General features: G+C 47.3%; 1 protein-coding gene across 3 annotated transcripts in view; it reads right to left on the reverse strand.

The window, feature by feature from the left end:
• VWA5B1 (von Willebrand factor A domain containing 5B1) overlaps positions 1-16,545 on the reverse strand; it is a 72,566-nt gene that overhangs the window by 33,517 nt on the left and 22,504 nt on the right. For all 3 annotated transcript variants that reach the window (XM_058304242.2, XM_058304243.2, XM_058304244.2), the window contains 8 exons: positions 16,087-16,232; positions 15,052-15,183; positions 14,310-14,434; positions 10,382-10,558; positions 5,547-5,657; positions 3,885-4,087; positions 3,296-3,410; positions 1,695-1,880 (listed from right to left, as the gene is read on the reverse strand). In XM_058304242.2, the coding sequence (XP_058160225.1) occupies positions 1,695-1,880; positions 3,296-3,410; positions 3,885-4,087; positions 5,547-5,657; positions 10,382-10,558; positions 14,310-14,434; positions 15,052-15,183; positions 16,087-16,232 (1,195 nt within the window). The remainder of the gene's footprint in view (positions 1-1,694; positions 1,881-3,295; positions 3,411-3,884; positions 4,088-5,546; positions 5,658-10,381; positions 10,559-14,309; positions 14,435-15,051; positions 15,184-16,086; positions 16,233-16,545) is intronic.

A 16,545-nucleotide genomic window follows, 5' to 3' on the forward strand; every position in this document is an offset into this window, starting at 1 on the left:
AGAGATTGCTCTGCTCCCTTTGGAACTGAGCCCAGGGATTTATACTGAAAGCATAGGTTGGCTCCGTACCGAGCTGGGAAGGGTTGGAGGAAGGGCCAGTAATGGAACCATGAGGCTTTCCTACTACTTTTAAGTTGCCTTTTTCTTGATTTGGCGTTTGCCCAATTTTTGCAACTTTCAACTGTTTTCCAGATCTCTGAAAAAGATGGTGTTTCCAGTTTTTGCTAGTTGTTTAAAGACCCTGCGGGAGGACTGAACCCTGGAGTATCTCACTCCACCATCTTGATGACATCATTCCCCCCAGTAATTTATTTTTGCCACCATAAAAATGCTGCAATATATCATTGGACATAAATCCATCATGCTACTTTTATTTCTCTGGCTTAGAGTCTAGGATTGGAATTTCTGGGTCGAAAGGTCTCTGTATTCCTAATTTCATTAGTTAATTTTAGGTTACTTTCCAATAGTTCTGTGGTAAATCATGTTTATACCAACAATGTATGAGGGTATTTTTTTACCTAACATCCCTACGAGTGGCAGGAGAAAACTCTTCCAGTCTCACAGGTAAGAAGTGGAGGCTGGATTTGATAATGTTGTTCAGTCCCTTCTAGTAGTAGGACCTTTTAATGATCTGGTACCTTCCAACCCTCCAGGAGGGCCTGGACTATGTAAAGACTTGACCAACATTTTGTTTAGCATATTGTCTTCAGAGTAGAACACTCCACTCTCCATAATACATTAACCATTACCCTCAATAAGTGTTTTAAGAAGTTTTGTAACATTAAAAAATCTGTAAATTTCAGTAACATTCTAATTTTAACAAAGCATCCACATTCCTGCATGCCAGCTGTTTGTTAGAGCCAAATAGGGGCTGCCCAATTTAGTCAGGGCACATGCTATCTACTTTGCCATGTTTCCCCCGACCTCCACTTCTTATTGCCTCTCCAACTATGAGTTCAGTGATAACTGCTATTCATCTATTCATCATGGCATTTGAGCCTTTTATTTTTACACCAAGTCTCTTTCATTTACAGCACACCTTTTCAGTCCCTCTAGACTCTTAAGTATGTGGTTCCTGCTTAAAAGCAAAATAAGATGGGAAATCCTTTAAGGGGTGAGTGGAGAAACTCAGTAAAAAGGAAACATGGATGAGGAAATGACTTCCCAAAAGTCTCCCACATTTTGCCATGAAATCTCCTTCTTTTCGAGAAGTTTCTCAGTTTTATCCCACTTCTGCCACCATATAAAAGGGAATTTTCCATATAAATAAATAAAACACAACTCACCTAGGAAGATAATAGCTGATTAGAACACTTGGAGGAAGAAATCTGGGTGAATTTTGTTCTTAAACTGAAGTGTGCATCAGAATCTCTTAGGGGAGATTATGTAAAATGCAGATCTTTGGCCTTACCCATAGGGATTCTTATTGGTTGTAGCGAAGACTCTGCATTTTAAAGAAACTCCACAAGTTATTCTACTGCAGGAGATCTGAGAACCACACTTTGAGATGACAGCATCTACCCAAGAAACATCACCATGATCGAATGTGCATGGCCTTTCAACTCGGCCTCACAACTCAAAACTTAATTTCAACTGGCTCCTAACTGTCATGGACAGAGACTCTCCAGCTAAGTGTGACTTTGTGGATATGAGTCTGGTCCCCCATTAGTCACTGGAATTTTTAGGATACTTACAGAGCTTGTGTTTGAAATGTACAAGGAGGCATCACACACGATGCCATACCCCACCAGCCGTTCTCCAGGAAAGAGGGAGTTGTTGCTGACGGGTGAGATCAGGACCTCAGTGGTGTCAGGGAAAACCCACTCCACAGTCACATCACTCAGGACAGGAGCCATAGCCTTCTTCAGGGATTTGACCATCTGTGGGGGAGGGGCAGAACATAGGTGGAGGTATATATGAACAGGAATGTGTGCAGATGAGCACCAAGACTCTGTAGGCATGAGTATGAAGGAATGTGAGCAGGGAAAAAAGACCTGGGGGTGGCTTTCTCAGCAGTGAGCATGCCTCTGAATTCTTAGTCTCCTAAAATGTCAGAGATGGAACAGATCTTTTCTGCCATTTTCTTGAAGCTTTAGCATTTTATAGATGAGAAAACCTGAGGCTCAAAGTAGGGTTGTTTGTTGTACATGGCCATACAGAAAGTTAGTGTCAAAGCATGGGTCAGATAGTGGACAACCTAATTTGCCTCCCTGGGCCTCAGTTTTCCCTTTTATTAAAATAGGTCAATGATCCTTACTTTCAATGCACTTGGGAGGATTATCAGAGATTCTGGCTATAAAGTATCTGCTATAGGATAGGTGTTCAATAAATGACCTCTGTGGTGTAGCATTGCCAAAGTAGATTTTCCCTGATATACTGCAGAGCTGGAGAAAAATTATTTGGGGATTGTGGCAGTAGTGGAAGTGCACTGTTTGAATCTCCTTTCAAGAAAGACCTTGCCTCTTTGCTGCAAAGAGTTCAGTTATGTGACATCCTCCATACCCACAATCTCAGCTTGTGAGCTAAGACCACAGTTCTCCCTGAAAACCCCCAGCCAAAAACCAAGCATGGTAGGGACACTAATGCCTGGCTATTTCAGCCCAATGCAGGCTCCTTGAATGGGCAGTCTTTGCCCCAGAGCTCCCCATTGGGTTGGCTGAGGTTTTGCCAGACCTGCATTGCAGCCTGAGGCTCTCCCTGCCAAATTTTTCTCTCCACCCCCTTTCCTTCTACAATTGTTGAATTTGCATCATGAAGACTCTCCCTTCTGCTTCCATGCATCTTTCACAGATTTTATACCACAATAAACATCCTTGCACACCTTACTCCAGCTCAGTCTCTGCTTCCTGGAGAACCTGGATTGCACAGTGATTTTTCTAAGGGTTGGATTATTTGTGCCAGTTGTGCAGGTAATAGAGAGATGACTATACCCTCATTATTTTTAGGTCCTTTAGATTCTTCTGAGCCACCATTGTCATCAACAGGATCTTGGCCAAAAAGACCCCAAACACAACTCCATATCTATAAAGGGAATGACTCCTTCAGTGCCCCAATCCAGCTCAGTGAGTATATGGAGCATGTGATCCAGTGGCTGGAGACCAGGAGATCTAGTGTCCTGTAGAAGCTCCAGGAGTCACCTCTCTGTGACCTGCACCTCTCTGGTTCTCACTGGGGTACGGTGTAGCCTAGTGGAGATCTCAGCTTTTGGTTGAAATCCCAGCTCTACTACCTCCCTGCCACAGGAGCAGTCTGGGCCCCTGAGGCTCCCAGCAGGCATGGAGACCTTTCCACTTACCTTGGGCTGCAGCCGCTCCCCCTCCATCAGGAACTCAGCACTGCCCTTGGACACAGATGCCAGCCCTTGCACCAGTCTGTGGCAAACGTTGGGTCCAATTCCAAAGCTATAGCACCTGGGAGATGGGGAAGAGAGAGGCTAATACTTCCATTCTTTCTGCCATCTTTGTCACTGATGGAAAAGAGACAGAGCATGAGCCAGCAGTGCTATCTCAGATCTGGCTCTATCTTCAAGCACAGAGTGAAGGAGAAGAAGGGCCATCAGTAGGCACTCATGTACACACACGCATAGCCCATAAACTCATCCCAGCACAGAATCAAAGCAGCAGGAAGGATGCCCTCTCCCCAGGCTGCACAGGTTGCTTTTTGGGGTTTGTATGCAGATGTGTGGGCCACTCATCCCTCCTGAACCTTTGAAGGGAAAAGACAAACTTTGAGGTCAACCCATACCATCCTGGAAGCAAAGTACTATGGGAGTTGCGGGTCTTCTCTTTTACCTCTGACATTTTACACATTTTGCTCTGATTCTTATACCCCCGGCCCATAGAAGCCCAGGGTGACTAAGCCCTGGACCATCAGCCAGGGCTGACCTGGTGGAGAAGGCGTGGTTTCGCACCAGCTCCAGCACCTTCCCAGTGTTGCTGACGGTACCATCTGTGATCAGGAAGAGAAGTCGTGGATGGCCTTGGTGTACTGGCTGCCGGGTGATCCACTTGAGAGGTGAGAGGATGTTGGTGCCACCCATGTCAGCCCGCATTCTCTGGATATTATCACAGGCCATGGCCAAGCTCTCCTGCAGGGGAAGGGCCACAAGCAGGGACAGACAGCCCCCAGTGTCACTGCGAGCCCCCTGGAGGGTAAGCTCTTTTTCCCTAGCTCCTAGTTCAGCCTCACTGGAATTGATTCATGTTCCAATTCCATCTCTGCCTTGCCCATAAGGAAGAGGCTACTGACTGGGTGGGAGCTTGCCCAATAACAACCCCCTACTAATGCCTAAAATTCCACTATTAGTGCTATATTAACTCACAATTGTCCTTTCTGGGTTTCTCTTTAAAAATATAAATACCCTTAGAAAAGGCAGCATATTAAGCCACTAATTCCTCAGCACAAATGAAGTTTCCTTTTCTGATGAGGAGCAGGTAGTGTAGCGGGAAAAACACTAGACTAGGAATCATAGGACTTGACTCTTTGTCCTGACTCTGGCACTAACTCCCTATGATACTTTGAGGAAATAATTTCCCCAATCTGGGCTTCAGATTCCCTCCTTCCTGTGCCAACCCTGTGGGACCAAATAGGAATTCTTGGCATCAGATGGAAGTCATTGTTGCAAGGACACATTCTGGATGCCTCTGATCCAGAAAGACACTTCCAACATCCATGCTTGGGGGGGACATATATCAAACGTCTTAAAATGTACATATACATTTGAACCAGCAAATCTGGGAATTTATCCAAGGGAATAACTAAGAATGTATGCAAAATGGTTTTTACAAAATGGCTTAATAGAAACAACTTGGAAACAACTTAAATGCCCAACAAGAGAGGATTAGTTAAATAAGTCATGGGCTGTGTAGTGAAATACTGCATGGCCATTAAAATCATGTTGCAGATGAATACTTACTGGCATGGAAATGTGTTCCTAATAGAGTTAGAAACAATAGATTACTGAACAATATGTAAAGCCTAATCCTACCTTTATTGAAAATGTGTATAAATGCATAGAAAAAGGTCTGGAGGGATTTGTACCATGCTATTAACAATGTTTTTACTTTTTTTCTCTGACTAATATAATCATGGAAGATTAATTATTTATTATTTGGCTTCAAAAATTTGGGAACAACCAACACATAATCTTTTTGCCTAAAGTTAATTTTATTGAAAAAAGTGGCCCATTTGTCAAAACTTTCCTTCCTGCCTTCCTGCTTTCCATCCATTCTATTCCTAGACCTGAGCAGGATGCTCCAATTTTGACCATGCTACTGGGGCCACAACCCTTTTATTCCAAAGTGCAGCTTGAGTCTTGTGAGTTCCATTCTTAGCCCACTTCATGCCCATATTTTACTTTAGAGAGGGGGAGATGTCAGAAAATCACCTAGATAGATTCTCTTCAGTTCTCTGGCCCTGGGCATGATCTGGGTTTAACTTGGGTGGACAGCTTCTGAGACAGGCTTAGGGTTACCTTCTTTTTCCTTTTTACCTCTTTTCTCCCCACCACCCACTTGCTCTGGGTCTCCGCCTTACCCACTCCTTACCTCAGTGTAAATCTGACTGGAAGGAAAGAGAGTCTTAAATGTGGATCCAAACCCAATGACATTGAAGAGGCAGGCTGGCATGAGGCTCTTGAGAACCACCAGCATAGCATCCTGGTGGGCAAGAAAGCATTGTCAGGATTCAGTAATGGAGCGGGCAGGGGCGACCACCCTGCCACCACACACCAGTACTCTCCATCTTAGCACAGAAGTAGCTTCCAAACAGGCCTTTCCTCTTTTTGTCTGCACCCACCATCTCCTTTTCCCCCAGATCAAGAAATTTGCTAACAGTGACCAAGGGCTGGACCAAAGCCATGATCACGAAACTTCTCATCCATGCAGCCAGTCTGACTTCTCAAAGTCCTTCTATTATGACCTGCCAGTTGCACTGCACCTCTTGCTGACCCTGAGAGGTAGGGAGAGCAGGGAACACCCACTCCCTTTTGCCTGAGCAAAATTGACGTCTAAGAGAGGAAAGTTGCCTGGTCCGGGTCATGCACTTGATGGAACAGGGTTCTGGCTCTCATTCAGAATCTTTTGCATCAGAGTCAATCTAAATATCATTAACTTGGGACAAATCTCTTAGGGGCAGTCTCTTTAGCTCATATTTGTTAAGTGCAAAGGAAGTACTTTACATGCATTACCTCAAAATAATCCTTTGAGGCAGGCACAATATTATCTCCAATTTATAGAAGTCAAACTAGAGATAGAGAGAGGTGAAGTGACTTGTCAGTGAGTAAATGGTGGGACCAGGACTCAAGCACATGTCACTTTGCCTCCAATACCTATTAACATTAAAGAGTTTTAACCTATTCAACTATGCATGCCTCCTATCTATACCCCCAGGAGATCTTGATGCAAGTATACTGAAAATAGGAATGACAAAGAGGGAAGGTGGGGATGGTAGCAGAAGCAAAATTGATGATGATGATGATGATGATGATGATGATGACTGTAATCATTTGATATTGTTTATGAATTCCAAAAATAGATATTGGATTGTATTTATAAACTGGTCTCTTCCTCTGGCCGTATTGGATTGTATTAGACTCAGAGGTTTCACTTTTGCTTTATTAAATCAAGATTAGGGCTTTTATCTGACCACATCATTAGGGAGTACAGGGTTGAGTACCACCCACTTGGTGGGGATAAAGCAGACTCACAGAGAAAACCACATGGAGAAGGAGAACACAGAGAATTTAGTTTTGGATGCTGGAGTGTCAGGGAGAGAGCCAAGCCCTTTGCCTGATAGCAGCTGAAGAGACCAGAGCTCTGAACAGCTGAGAAAGCCCAGAAAGAAACAAGTCCCAGAGATAGAGAGAAGCCTTAAGCTACCCTACAGCTGAGAATGAAAGGAGCTGGGACCATGGAGCCTTAGGAGGAAGAGGAAGCCTGAACTTTCACAAAAACTGTCAGCCATCTTGCTCTAACACATGGAAACGGACTTTGGTGAGGAAAGTAACTTACACTTTATGGCCTTGTGACTGTAATCTTTTACCCCAAAATAAATACCCTTTATAAATGCCAACAGATTTCTGGTACTTTGCATCAGCACCCCTTTGGCTGACTAATATGATGATGATGATGATGATGATGATGATGATGGTATAATGCAAGGATAAGTATTAAGCAATTATTATGTGCTAAGTACTTTATATTCTTTATCCCATTTAATCTCTTTGACATATATTTTGGTACAGTGGTTAAGAAAATACCCTTTGAAGTTAAACAGATCTGGGTTAAAATCCCACCTTTGCCATTACTAACTTGACCTTGGGATCTGAGACTTAATCTGATATATAGTGAACATTGGGCAAATAATTATTACCAATCTTCATTTTACAGGGGGAAAGTGAGACTCAGAAGGGTTAAGTAATTGCACTGGACCACAAAATCTGAGACTAGGACCCAAGCTTTGAACACACACCTCCCAGATCTTTATTCAGGTAGGCTCTGCCTTGGTACAGAGCTCAGGAAGGGTGTCCCTCTTATCCCCCATATAGTTTAGTGATGGCCTGGGGATTTCAGCATTGCTTCAAGGAAACAAACTGTTATATTCTAGAATCCAGAAGGAAACAGCTGTGAGCGGATCCTGTTAATTCTCACAACATACGGCCTTCTGGGCACCACACACCTGCAGCCTGCCTCCCCATCCCCCACTGTAAACATTAACCTAAACATTCTCAGTCTTTCTTCTTTGCTTGTGTCAATACATTTTGTTTCTCCCCCAAAAGAAATCAATATCTGCTTATTTTTTCATTAGCCACAAATATATATTCTTGCTAGCAAGAGACTCTGCTGATCCATACAGATTGTCTCTGCTCATACTTATTAGAATTTTTAAAGCCCTGTTTTTGGCAGCAAGTGGCAGCTGAAGAATGAGACCAGCTGCAGGAAATTAAATTGGCTGAACTTTCTCCTTTGGCATGATTTGCATGTCTATTCTTCCCCACCTCCCTACTCCAGGTTTTTCCTAAAACCTCAACCCAATGGACCACAATTAATGACCCAAGCAACCCCCTAATGTTCTCATTGTCAGTGGGGAAAGGGGCAGATAGCTTGAGTAATTTCTGTGCCTCCCTCTAAAAGGGGCATGCTCAGCAGAAAGGATTGTGCCAATGCAAAGCCATTTGTGAAGGAATGCCCTTGAGCTCGGTGAGCTGGACTAGAAAAGAACAAGAGAGATTCCAGGGGAAGAGAGCCAGAGAAAGTTATTGTCAGAGAATTCTGGAACATAAGGACAGGAAAGGTTTTGCATTAAGGAATGGAAAGTTGATTTCCACTCACAAACAAATTCCATTAAACTAGTAGTAACTGCCTGAAATATTGGAACATGGAGGGCATATAGTCTGAGTCCAAGCTCAGCAGGAAAATTAAAATGCCTTGATCAATTGTTGATGTCTGTCAGGGCTTAAGAGAGGAGAGCTTGACATGTATTTGCTCTTATGAATTAATCCTTCCTTCTCATTTTACAGAATGGACAAATGAAGCCCAGAGTTGAGAATTAACTTGTCCAAAGCTACACAGCAAGTCAGTGCAGAAATGATCCTGGGGGAAAAAAAAAGAAATGATCCTGAAATCCAGGCTGCTTCTCTTCTGAACATTGTTCTTTAAAATATGCCATGCAGCAGAAACGATACAATCAGGGAGGAGAACTTTTCCTAGTGGAAGAGTATGTACACTCTTAGTCATAAATGTAAGGGAAATGAGCACTGAACCAAGATATAGAAGGCTCTGGCTCTCTCACCCGCCCTGTGCTATTGGGAAAAGCACTTAGCCCCTTGGGGACTTGGTTTTCTTACTGGGAAAATGAATTAAATTCTCTCTGAGGGATGTTTTAGTGTTATGATTCCATGATGCTGTAGGGCAATTCAGGAGACATCTTACAAATTGGTAAGATGGTATATTGGTGGACATACTGGGCTGGACCGTGGTTCAGCACTCCAGCACCGCGGACAGCTCCTCGATACCCAGTCTTGCCTGTGAAGAGGGCATTGGGGAAGTGAGGGTATCAACGAGCCCTGCATCCCACTGTCAAGCAGCTTCAATCAGAACCTTGGGTCTCAAACTTCAAAACCCAAGCGTAGCAAGCCTGAGGAGATAGCTGGCATTACAGAGCTCACCTAACCCCTCCCCCTTCTTTCAGATCCTGTTGCCCTGGCAACAAGGATTTGCTCCAAAATGGAGGGATGGAATTCCAGGTGATAGCAGAGCCCTTCTCTCTTCTTTTAGCCTCACTCCTCACTCTCCTGAACTAGACGCTTTATTTGTCTTCTTCAATAAACAGCAATTGAGAGCCTTTTATGCATAAACAGAGCTTGAGAGGAGAAATAGAGGAGAAAGATCTGGTTCTTTCCTTTATTAAGTTCATGGCTCCAGAGGGAGAGCCAGACATCTGCACAGCAAAAATACAAAGGAGAGTTTGATAGTGCCGTAATCGAGGCCAATAATCTCCTAAGGGGGATGAAACTCTTCTGGATGTGTGTGCGGAGGGCTTTAGCGCTTTCTTCTGCACACATACAGAACTCTCTTTAGCCTTGAAGCCATGCTCCCAGGCACACGATTGGTTGGCAGGCCTGTATTCCTCACTGAACTGAAAGCCCCTTGAGGACAGAAACTGTATTTGCATACTGCTGCTGGCTTTCCAGATGCCAAGCACTGTGGTTTGCACATTAAAACTAACAAACAAAAAATGATGGCTTGGATATTTGCTAGTGGACCACGCAGTCACTCCTGGCGGGGGCAATGTCTAGGGAATCTCTGATGTCGGGGTGGTGAGAACAGGCAGGCATGGGTTTAATCGTAGACCACACTAACTGTGTGACCTTGGGTAAGTTACTAAAATTCTCAGGATCCAGTTTTTCAATTTGGAAAATGGTGACAAAATAGGACCTACCTCATAGGATTATTGACTGGATTAAATACCAAATTTTGCATTAATGTCTAGCACAGTAACTGAAACATAGTAGGCCTTCAGCAAATGTTAGTTTCCTTCCTTTCCTCTCTGTACACCCCTCCACTCAGTATCTAGGTGAGGTCATTTCCACCAGAAAAAGAAACATGACAAAAGCTTGTAAAAGGCCAAGGGCAGCCACTGAAGACTACATCTCTCGTAAATGGACAACAGTTCTGCCTCTGCTCACACCACTTTGGGATTTTATTTTGGGAGACGGTTGAGTTTGGGTGGCTCTGTTAAGAATGGTTACAAAGTTGTTCACTGTTCCGCTTACCCATGGATAGTCATTTAAGAAAGCAGCTCGGGCATGGAAGAAGGGCTGCTTGGAGCACCGTTCTGAGGAAGCCTGGTTGGGGGAGGAGCCCTAGACCCAGGGGAGTACCTTGACACGGTGGATGTTGGTTCCACTCATGCTGCCACTTCTGTCAACGAGGAAGATGAATTCCCCGTGGGTCTTCCTCAGGTTGGGCTGGACCGACTGGAGGTCAGGACAGAAGTTAAGCATGATGACGGAGTGGTGGGGGATGTCCTTGTGGAGGCGTTTCCGGATGATTTCTGTCTGGAGGAGAAAGGAAAACCCTCTCGCTTGGGCAATCAAGGGGCCCACAGCTGCTCCCAGGGAACTAATTCTGGTCCTTCATTCCTGGCCAGGAAATCAAGAATGTGCCCTGAATCTTGATAACTCCTGACCAGGAATGAAGGACCAGAATTAGTCCCACGTGTTGACTCCTGTGTTTGCCAGACATTCACAGGTCGATGGCAAGCATGGACTTTGGAGACAGAAGTACCTGGTGTGAATTCCAGCTCTGTCATCATCCAGAGGTATGATCTTGAGGAGGTCCCTTCTCTGGGTCTGTTTACTCACTTGTAAAATGGGTCAAAAACATCCACTTCTCATGGGTGGGGGTGGTGAACTGAGTTAGCACCAAAGCAGGAAGCTCTTGGCACACACCAGCCTCAGCTGGTAGTGGCCTCTTTAGCTTTCACACTCAGTGCAGGAGCCACACTTGAGCTCATCTTGACTGAGTTTTGCTTCACTGGCTAACTGATTCTCTCCCATGGATACTATTCATTTTCCAAATTTTACCTATTTGGAAAGACTTCCTCAGTCTTCCTTGGGGGAAGATTGTCTTCATTACTTGGTGTCTTCATCCTTGAAATGCGATTGAGTACATACCTCATAGACTTGTTTGTGGATTAAATGCCACACTTTTGAAGCCTACTTCAAATGGTCTCTAAACAGTAGCCATCACTGTTGATGCCGCTATTTGCCTGGGGGGGCCCAGCACCTCCCACACTGTCTGGCAGGTTTTTGCTCATCTCTGCCTCCCCTCTAGCTTGTAAGTTACTTGAAGGCAGGTCATTCCTTAGTCTCTTTTGCATGTCCAGGATTTAACAGAGCCTGGCACAGAGAGGAAACCTGGAAACGTTACAGGGAGATGAGCACTGTCATTCTTTACTTTTTCATGTGGCATCACAGCTGGCCTTGCCCTGTGCTGCTGAATCCCCTTCTTGGCCCCTGCACTCCATATTGCATCTCATTTCTTCCGTCTTCATTCTGCCTTTCTCCATCTCCACCCTGACTTTATCAGTGTCTCTTTATCTGATTGTCTCTGTATAAATATTTTTGAGGGTCAGTTTCTGTCTCTTCCCCATCTCAGTAGATGACATCACCCTCCACCCAGTTGTCCTTCATTCCTCTCTTTTCCTCACCCAAACATCTCATCCTTCCACAAAGGACTGTCAGTTCTCCAGCTAAAATAAATCCTAAACTGGCTAAAATAAATCCTAAACTGGTCCTCTTCTCTGTCTCTACTGCTACCATCCAAGTTCAAGCCAGTATTGTCTCTTCCCTGGACTTTTGCAATAGCCTCTTCCTGGCCTTTTTTTCAATTTTGTCTCTATCTGGTCTATTTTACACAGAGCAGCCACAGTGATCTTTCTTGCCATTCTCTTGCTTAAGCAATAGCTTCCACTCACCTTCTGCCCCACAGTTTATGAGATCTTCTATGACCTGTTTTCCTCACCTACTGCCCACCCTGCTCTCTATGCTTCTTTCTGTTTTTCACACAGGTCACAATTATTCTGCTTCTGGTTCTTTGCACACATTGTGCTCACTTGCTTCTACTCTCATAGTGGACTCTCCACCATCCACCCGTTCTCATTCTTTCTGTTAATACCTGGCTAGAGGGCATCCAGCCCTTGCCACTCATGATAGTATCACCCTGTTTTATGTCATTCATGGTCCCCATCCCTCTCCAACTGAGCTTGCTCATTTACTGTTTGTCTTTCTCCCTGTTCTAGAATGTAAGCACCATGAAGACAGGATGATTATCATTTTCATGCCCAAGTGCCTAGAACAAAGCCTGAAATCTATTGGGCACATGATGTTCACTGAATGAACAGGTAAGGGAACGAGTCTGTGGGTCTGTTTGCCTGCCACTGACGCTGAGTGGGCATCTTTGTGTGTGTGTTTTCAGTCTGTTTCTCTTTTGTCTGCTTCTCTCTGTGTCTCTGTAGCTTGTACATGGCATCTCCTGGTAACTAGCCCTGTCTTTGCTAACTCATGCTTTTTGACAGCTTGTTGCACCCACCCCTCCTAACTGATGGCCACCCTCCTAATGCGCTCAACCTGCCCCCAGCTCCCTGCTGTGGGATTGAGCTCTTTCTCCACCATGGAGTCCTCTGCCACAGGTCACTGCCCAGTGTGGCTCTTTTGATAAAAGAGCCTGAGCAGCAGCGGCCACACCTGCCAGTGAGAGAAGCCACTTTGGGGAACCTGATTTCTGCCTCTCAGTGGGGCGAGGTGGTTGCCTGGGCCCAGGATTCTCTAATGTCTCCTGTCAAGCTGCCATTTCCAATTACAATAAACCCCTCCCTTCTCAGCAGCTACAGGTTGATAGCTGTCCTCCCCAGAGCTCATGAGAACACAGGACATTTGCACAACCAACCCAAGGTGGCAGATGATTCTCATTCGCTTCAGTGGTCCCAGAGCTAACTGACTTAAGGCAAGCCAGGCAGGGCAGTCAGCTCCAGCCTTGGGAGGCCCTCTGTGCCCTGCTCTTGCCCCATGCTGCAGTTATCAGAGCTTGGCACCCCTGGCATTTTCACCTCCTGATCTGAGAATATAAATCCAGGCTCTTCTCCCACCTGACTCATCTGGGTGAGGGGATATGCTGGGAGGGCAAGTGTTTCCAGTGGGATCTCTAACCTGGGGCTTATATGGTGGGTATTGAACCATCTACACTTTTCCCTTGCCATACCCCATCCCCACCAAGCAGGCACTTCTAGAAGGGTCGCTGACAATGGGGATGAAATGAGCACAACATCATCTACACTTTCCTGCCCATTTGCCTTCTTGCCACTCCTCTTCTGCCAGCTGGGTCAGCAGGGACTGGGAGGGACTGTTAAATTCAGCTTACATTCTCAACATGGTCAGTTTTAATTCCTTAGCCTCAATGTCACAACACCTAACTTCTTCCAGCTATTTTTGAGTGATGAACCTCAGTTATCCCATCTGAAAAGAGGTGCGCCACCAAACTTAAACTGATGTTGGCATTTAGGACCCTACTTGGAGTGCAGGGCCATGTACAGGAAAGAGGTTCAGGGCACAGACCCCACAGGTGGCCCTGAACACCCAGACTGGCCACTTGAAGGTGAACTTGTCAGTTCAGCCCCCTGCCATTCCTTTTGCCATCCCCGCACCATCACTACCAGTGCCTCCTTATTCCTTAGCTCCAAGGGGTGATAGGGAGGGGGGAAGGAAAGGATATTTTTCATCCTTTCCCTGTTCTGCCTTTATTCTTTATGTAATAGCAAGCAAGGACTCATAGAGGTAGGAAAAGCAAGGGATCCATTTAGCAGGTTGGAAAAGGGAGCCCCAGGAGGTAAAGAATGGAGCTGGGAGGGGACGAGCTGTAGGTTCCTGGCTGCCTTTTGGGAGTGAAATAGCCTGGAGAAGGTCAAAGCTGCTTCTACTACTAGCCTTGAATTGTGCCTGGCTTGGGTACCTGGGAAGTGTCAAAGGCTGGCCCTAGGGAAAGGTGACCCGGTGGGAGGTGGGAGTGCTGAGCGAGGGCGACCGCTGTTTCCAGCAGCCCATTTTCTATCTGCTCTGCAGCGCCTAGCCTGAGGGAGAGAAGCATGGACGAGAAACACTATGTGTCCAGGATTGGCCACCAGCTTGCCGTGTGACCTCGGGCAAGTCACCTCCACCTCCTCAGACCCCATCTCCTATGGGTTCAGGGAGGACCAAGTCCTCAGTGCCAGCCGGCTCTGCCATCGTGGGCTCTGGCTTCAGCAGTCCTCACCTTTCGCTCTGCATTGCTGTCCTTCTTCATCCCTTTAAGGAAATCTGCTCTTCCCTTCAAGTGCTGGTCAAACTCTCCTGGGGTCATGTCTCCTTTCTCTATCAGGACGTGCGGCATGTGGGGCTCTGCAGAGGGGACAAGATGAACACTCGACCCTCGGCCTGTGTGTGGGCGTGCCAGGGCCCTGGTTGGGGGGCAGGACCTTGTCAGGTTCCCAATTGCCTACAACAGTGTGGGGCCATGGGCAGGCTTCTTGGCTGGGAGGCAAAAAAGCTTAGTGACCGGGGCTGACTCACTGCCTCTCTCCGGGCCTCAGTTTACCCATCTGTAAAACGGGAGGGGGACTAGACTAAAACGCTCTTTGGTCTTTTCAGGTCCCGACATTCTATGAATTCCTAAAGAGAAGAGATAAAAGACTTCCTTGCCTAGGATATGGAGTTGCAAGTGTCTCACTCAGCTGAGAATTTTGAAGGTCCTCTGCTCCGCTGGCCTGGGGGGCAAAAGTGGCCCAGTGGTTGGCTAAGACCTTGGGACCTTTGCAGCTGGAATCAGGGCAGGAGATTTCACTTCCTCTGGGTGGAGCTGAGTTTCCCGGGAGACAAGGGGCGGGTCTTCTCCCCTCCACCACTCACCCTCTACCCTTGCCTGGCCCGTGGCTGGGCAGGCGGCCCCCGTGCCTATTCCCGCAGTCAGCACCTTTGCCCTCCCAGGCACCCCAAGGGCCCCGCACGGTGCACCCTACCGCTGGGGTGGATGAGGATCTCCACCGGCCGGTCGAAGGTGTGCTTGTTGGCTAAGGTGATGATGATGCTTTTGGCTGAGCAGGCAGATGGGGCGGCGTCGGCACGGATCTCATGGGTGGGACTCTCCACCCCTGAGTGGCACAGAAGGATGGGGACAAGCTTAGAAGCCCCAGGAGAGATGGGGCCAGAGAGACCCAGGCAGAGACGACACACATTCCAGCCTCGTCGGGGGCTCCTAACCTGCTGTGTGACCCTAGATAGGTTACCTCCCCTCTCTGGGCTTCAGTATCTGCAAAATTTGGGTTTAGATAGATGGAGCCTAATGGCTCTTCCTGCCCTGACCTCAGGATCCAGGAATGACCACGGAGCGTCTTCCTTCTAGGGCACATAAGGCCCCCAGCCCATCGCCGAGCACTGGGAAGAGCGCAGCTCTCCCTGGTGGTCGCCCTGTAACTGTGTCTTGCACTGGAACGTGATGCTGCTCTAGGAGAACACTCGCCGACGAGAAAGCACAGTCTGAGTTTCCTTTTAAAAGCCTGAGTGGGTTGGGCAGGAGAACCGCCGAGACGGGATTCTCGACCGGGCTGTGTGGAAGTGCTCCGACCCCCAGCACACGCCCAGGCCAATTTCATCTCTGGGGTTGGGATCCAGAGTCAGTATTTTGAAAGCTTCCCTGACGATTCTGATACACAGACAAGGTGAGAACGAGGAAGAAGCTTTACGGTTGTTGCCTCCAGGAGAGGACCAAGAAAGGACCATCCGCCAATGGAAACTTCCCCGAGGAAGCCACTGGAGGTGGGGGCAGCCTTGAGAGCTGTCCCTGGGAGGGGCTTGTCCCTGGGCTGCTTGTCTGGAGAGCTGGAGACGGGGACCCTCTGTGTGCTTCCGCTTTCGTGGGCCTGGGCCCCCTGCCCTTTCCTCACTGTACCCCCTCTACACCCCAGCAGCTTTTGGCCCGAAGCCCTCCCCACCGTGGGACCTTGAGCCTTCTTTCCGGCCAGGCCCCTGTCCTCATCAAAGCAGCCCCCGCTCACCTGCGAGCAGGCACGGCCCCCGGATCTCCAGCTGGAAGTTGAACTCATACTCCATGGGGTTGGATGCCTCTGTGTTCAGGAGAGTTGCCAGGCACAGCTTGTTCCAAGGGTCCAGGGCTCGGGGCCCCAAGCAATGCCTGTTTTTGCTGGGAAGGGGGCAGCAAGGAGGAGTAGGCGGGAGGCCAGGGCAGAGACGGGGGGGCAGGATGAGATGAGGACGGTGAGGCCCAGACGGCCCTGGCCACCCTGCATCCCAGCCGGCCAGGGGGCTGAGGACCTTGCTCCCTCCCACCCTGGAATCTTCCTCGCTCTCTCGGTACAGAGGGATTGATTGTTCTGGGACTGGGCCTGCCCTGTTCCCCTCTGTTCTTTGCAGAAAATCCTTTTAATGGCTCCCTGTTGCTTTGGGGAGAAATCCAAAGTCTCTGCCAGGACCACAGGGTGCCCCGTTCCTCTGCA

The sequence above is a fragment of the Dasypus novemcinctus genome, chromosome 9, assembly GCF_030445035.2.
Source record: "Dasypus novemcinctus isolate mDasNov1 chromosome 9, mDasNov1.1.hap2, whole genome shotgun sequence".
NCBI classification, from domain to species: Eukaryota; Metazoa; Chordata; class Mammalia; order Cingulata; family Dasypodidae; genus Dasypus; species Dasypus novemcinctus.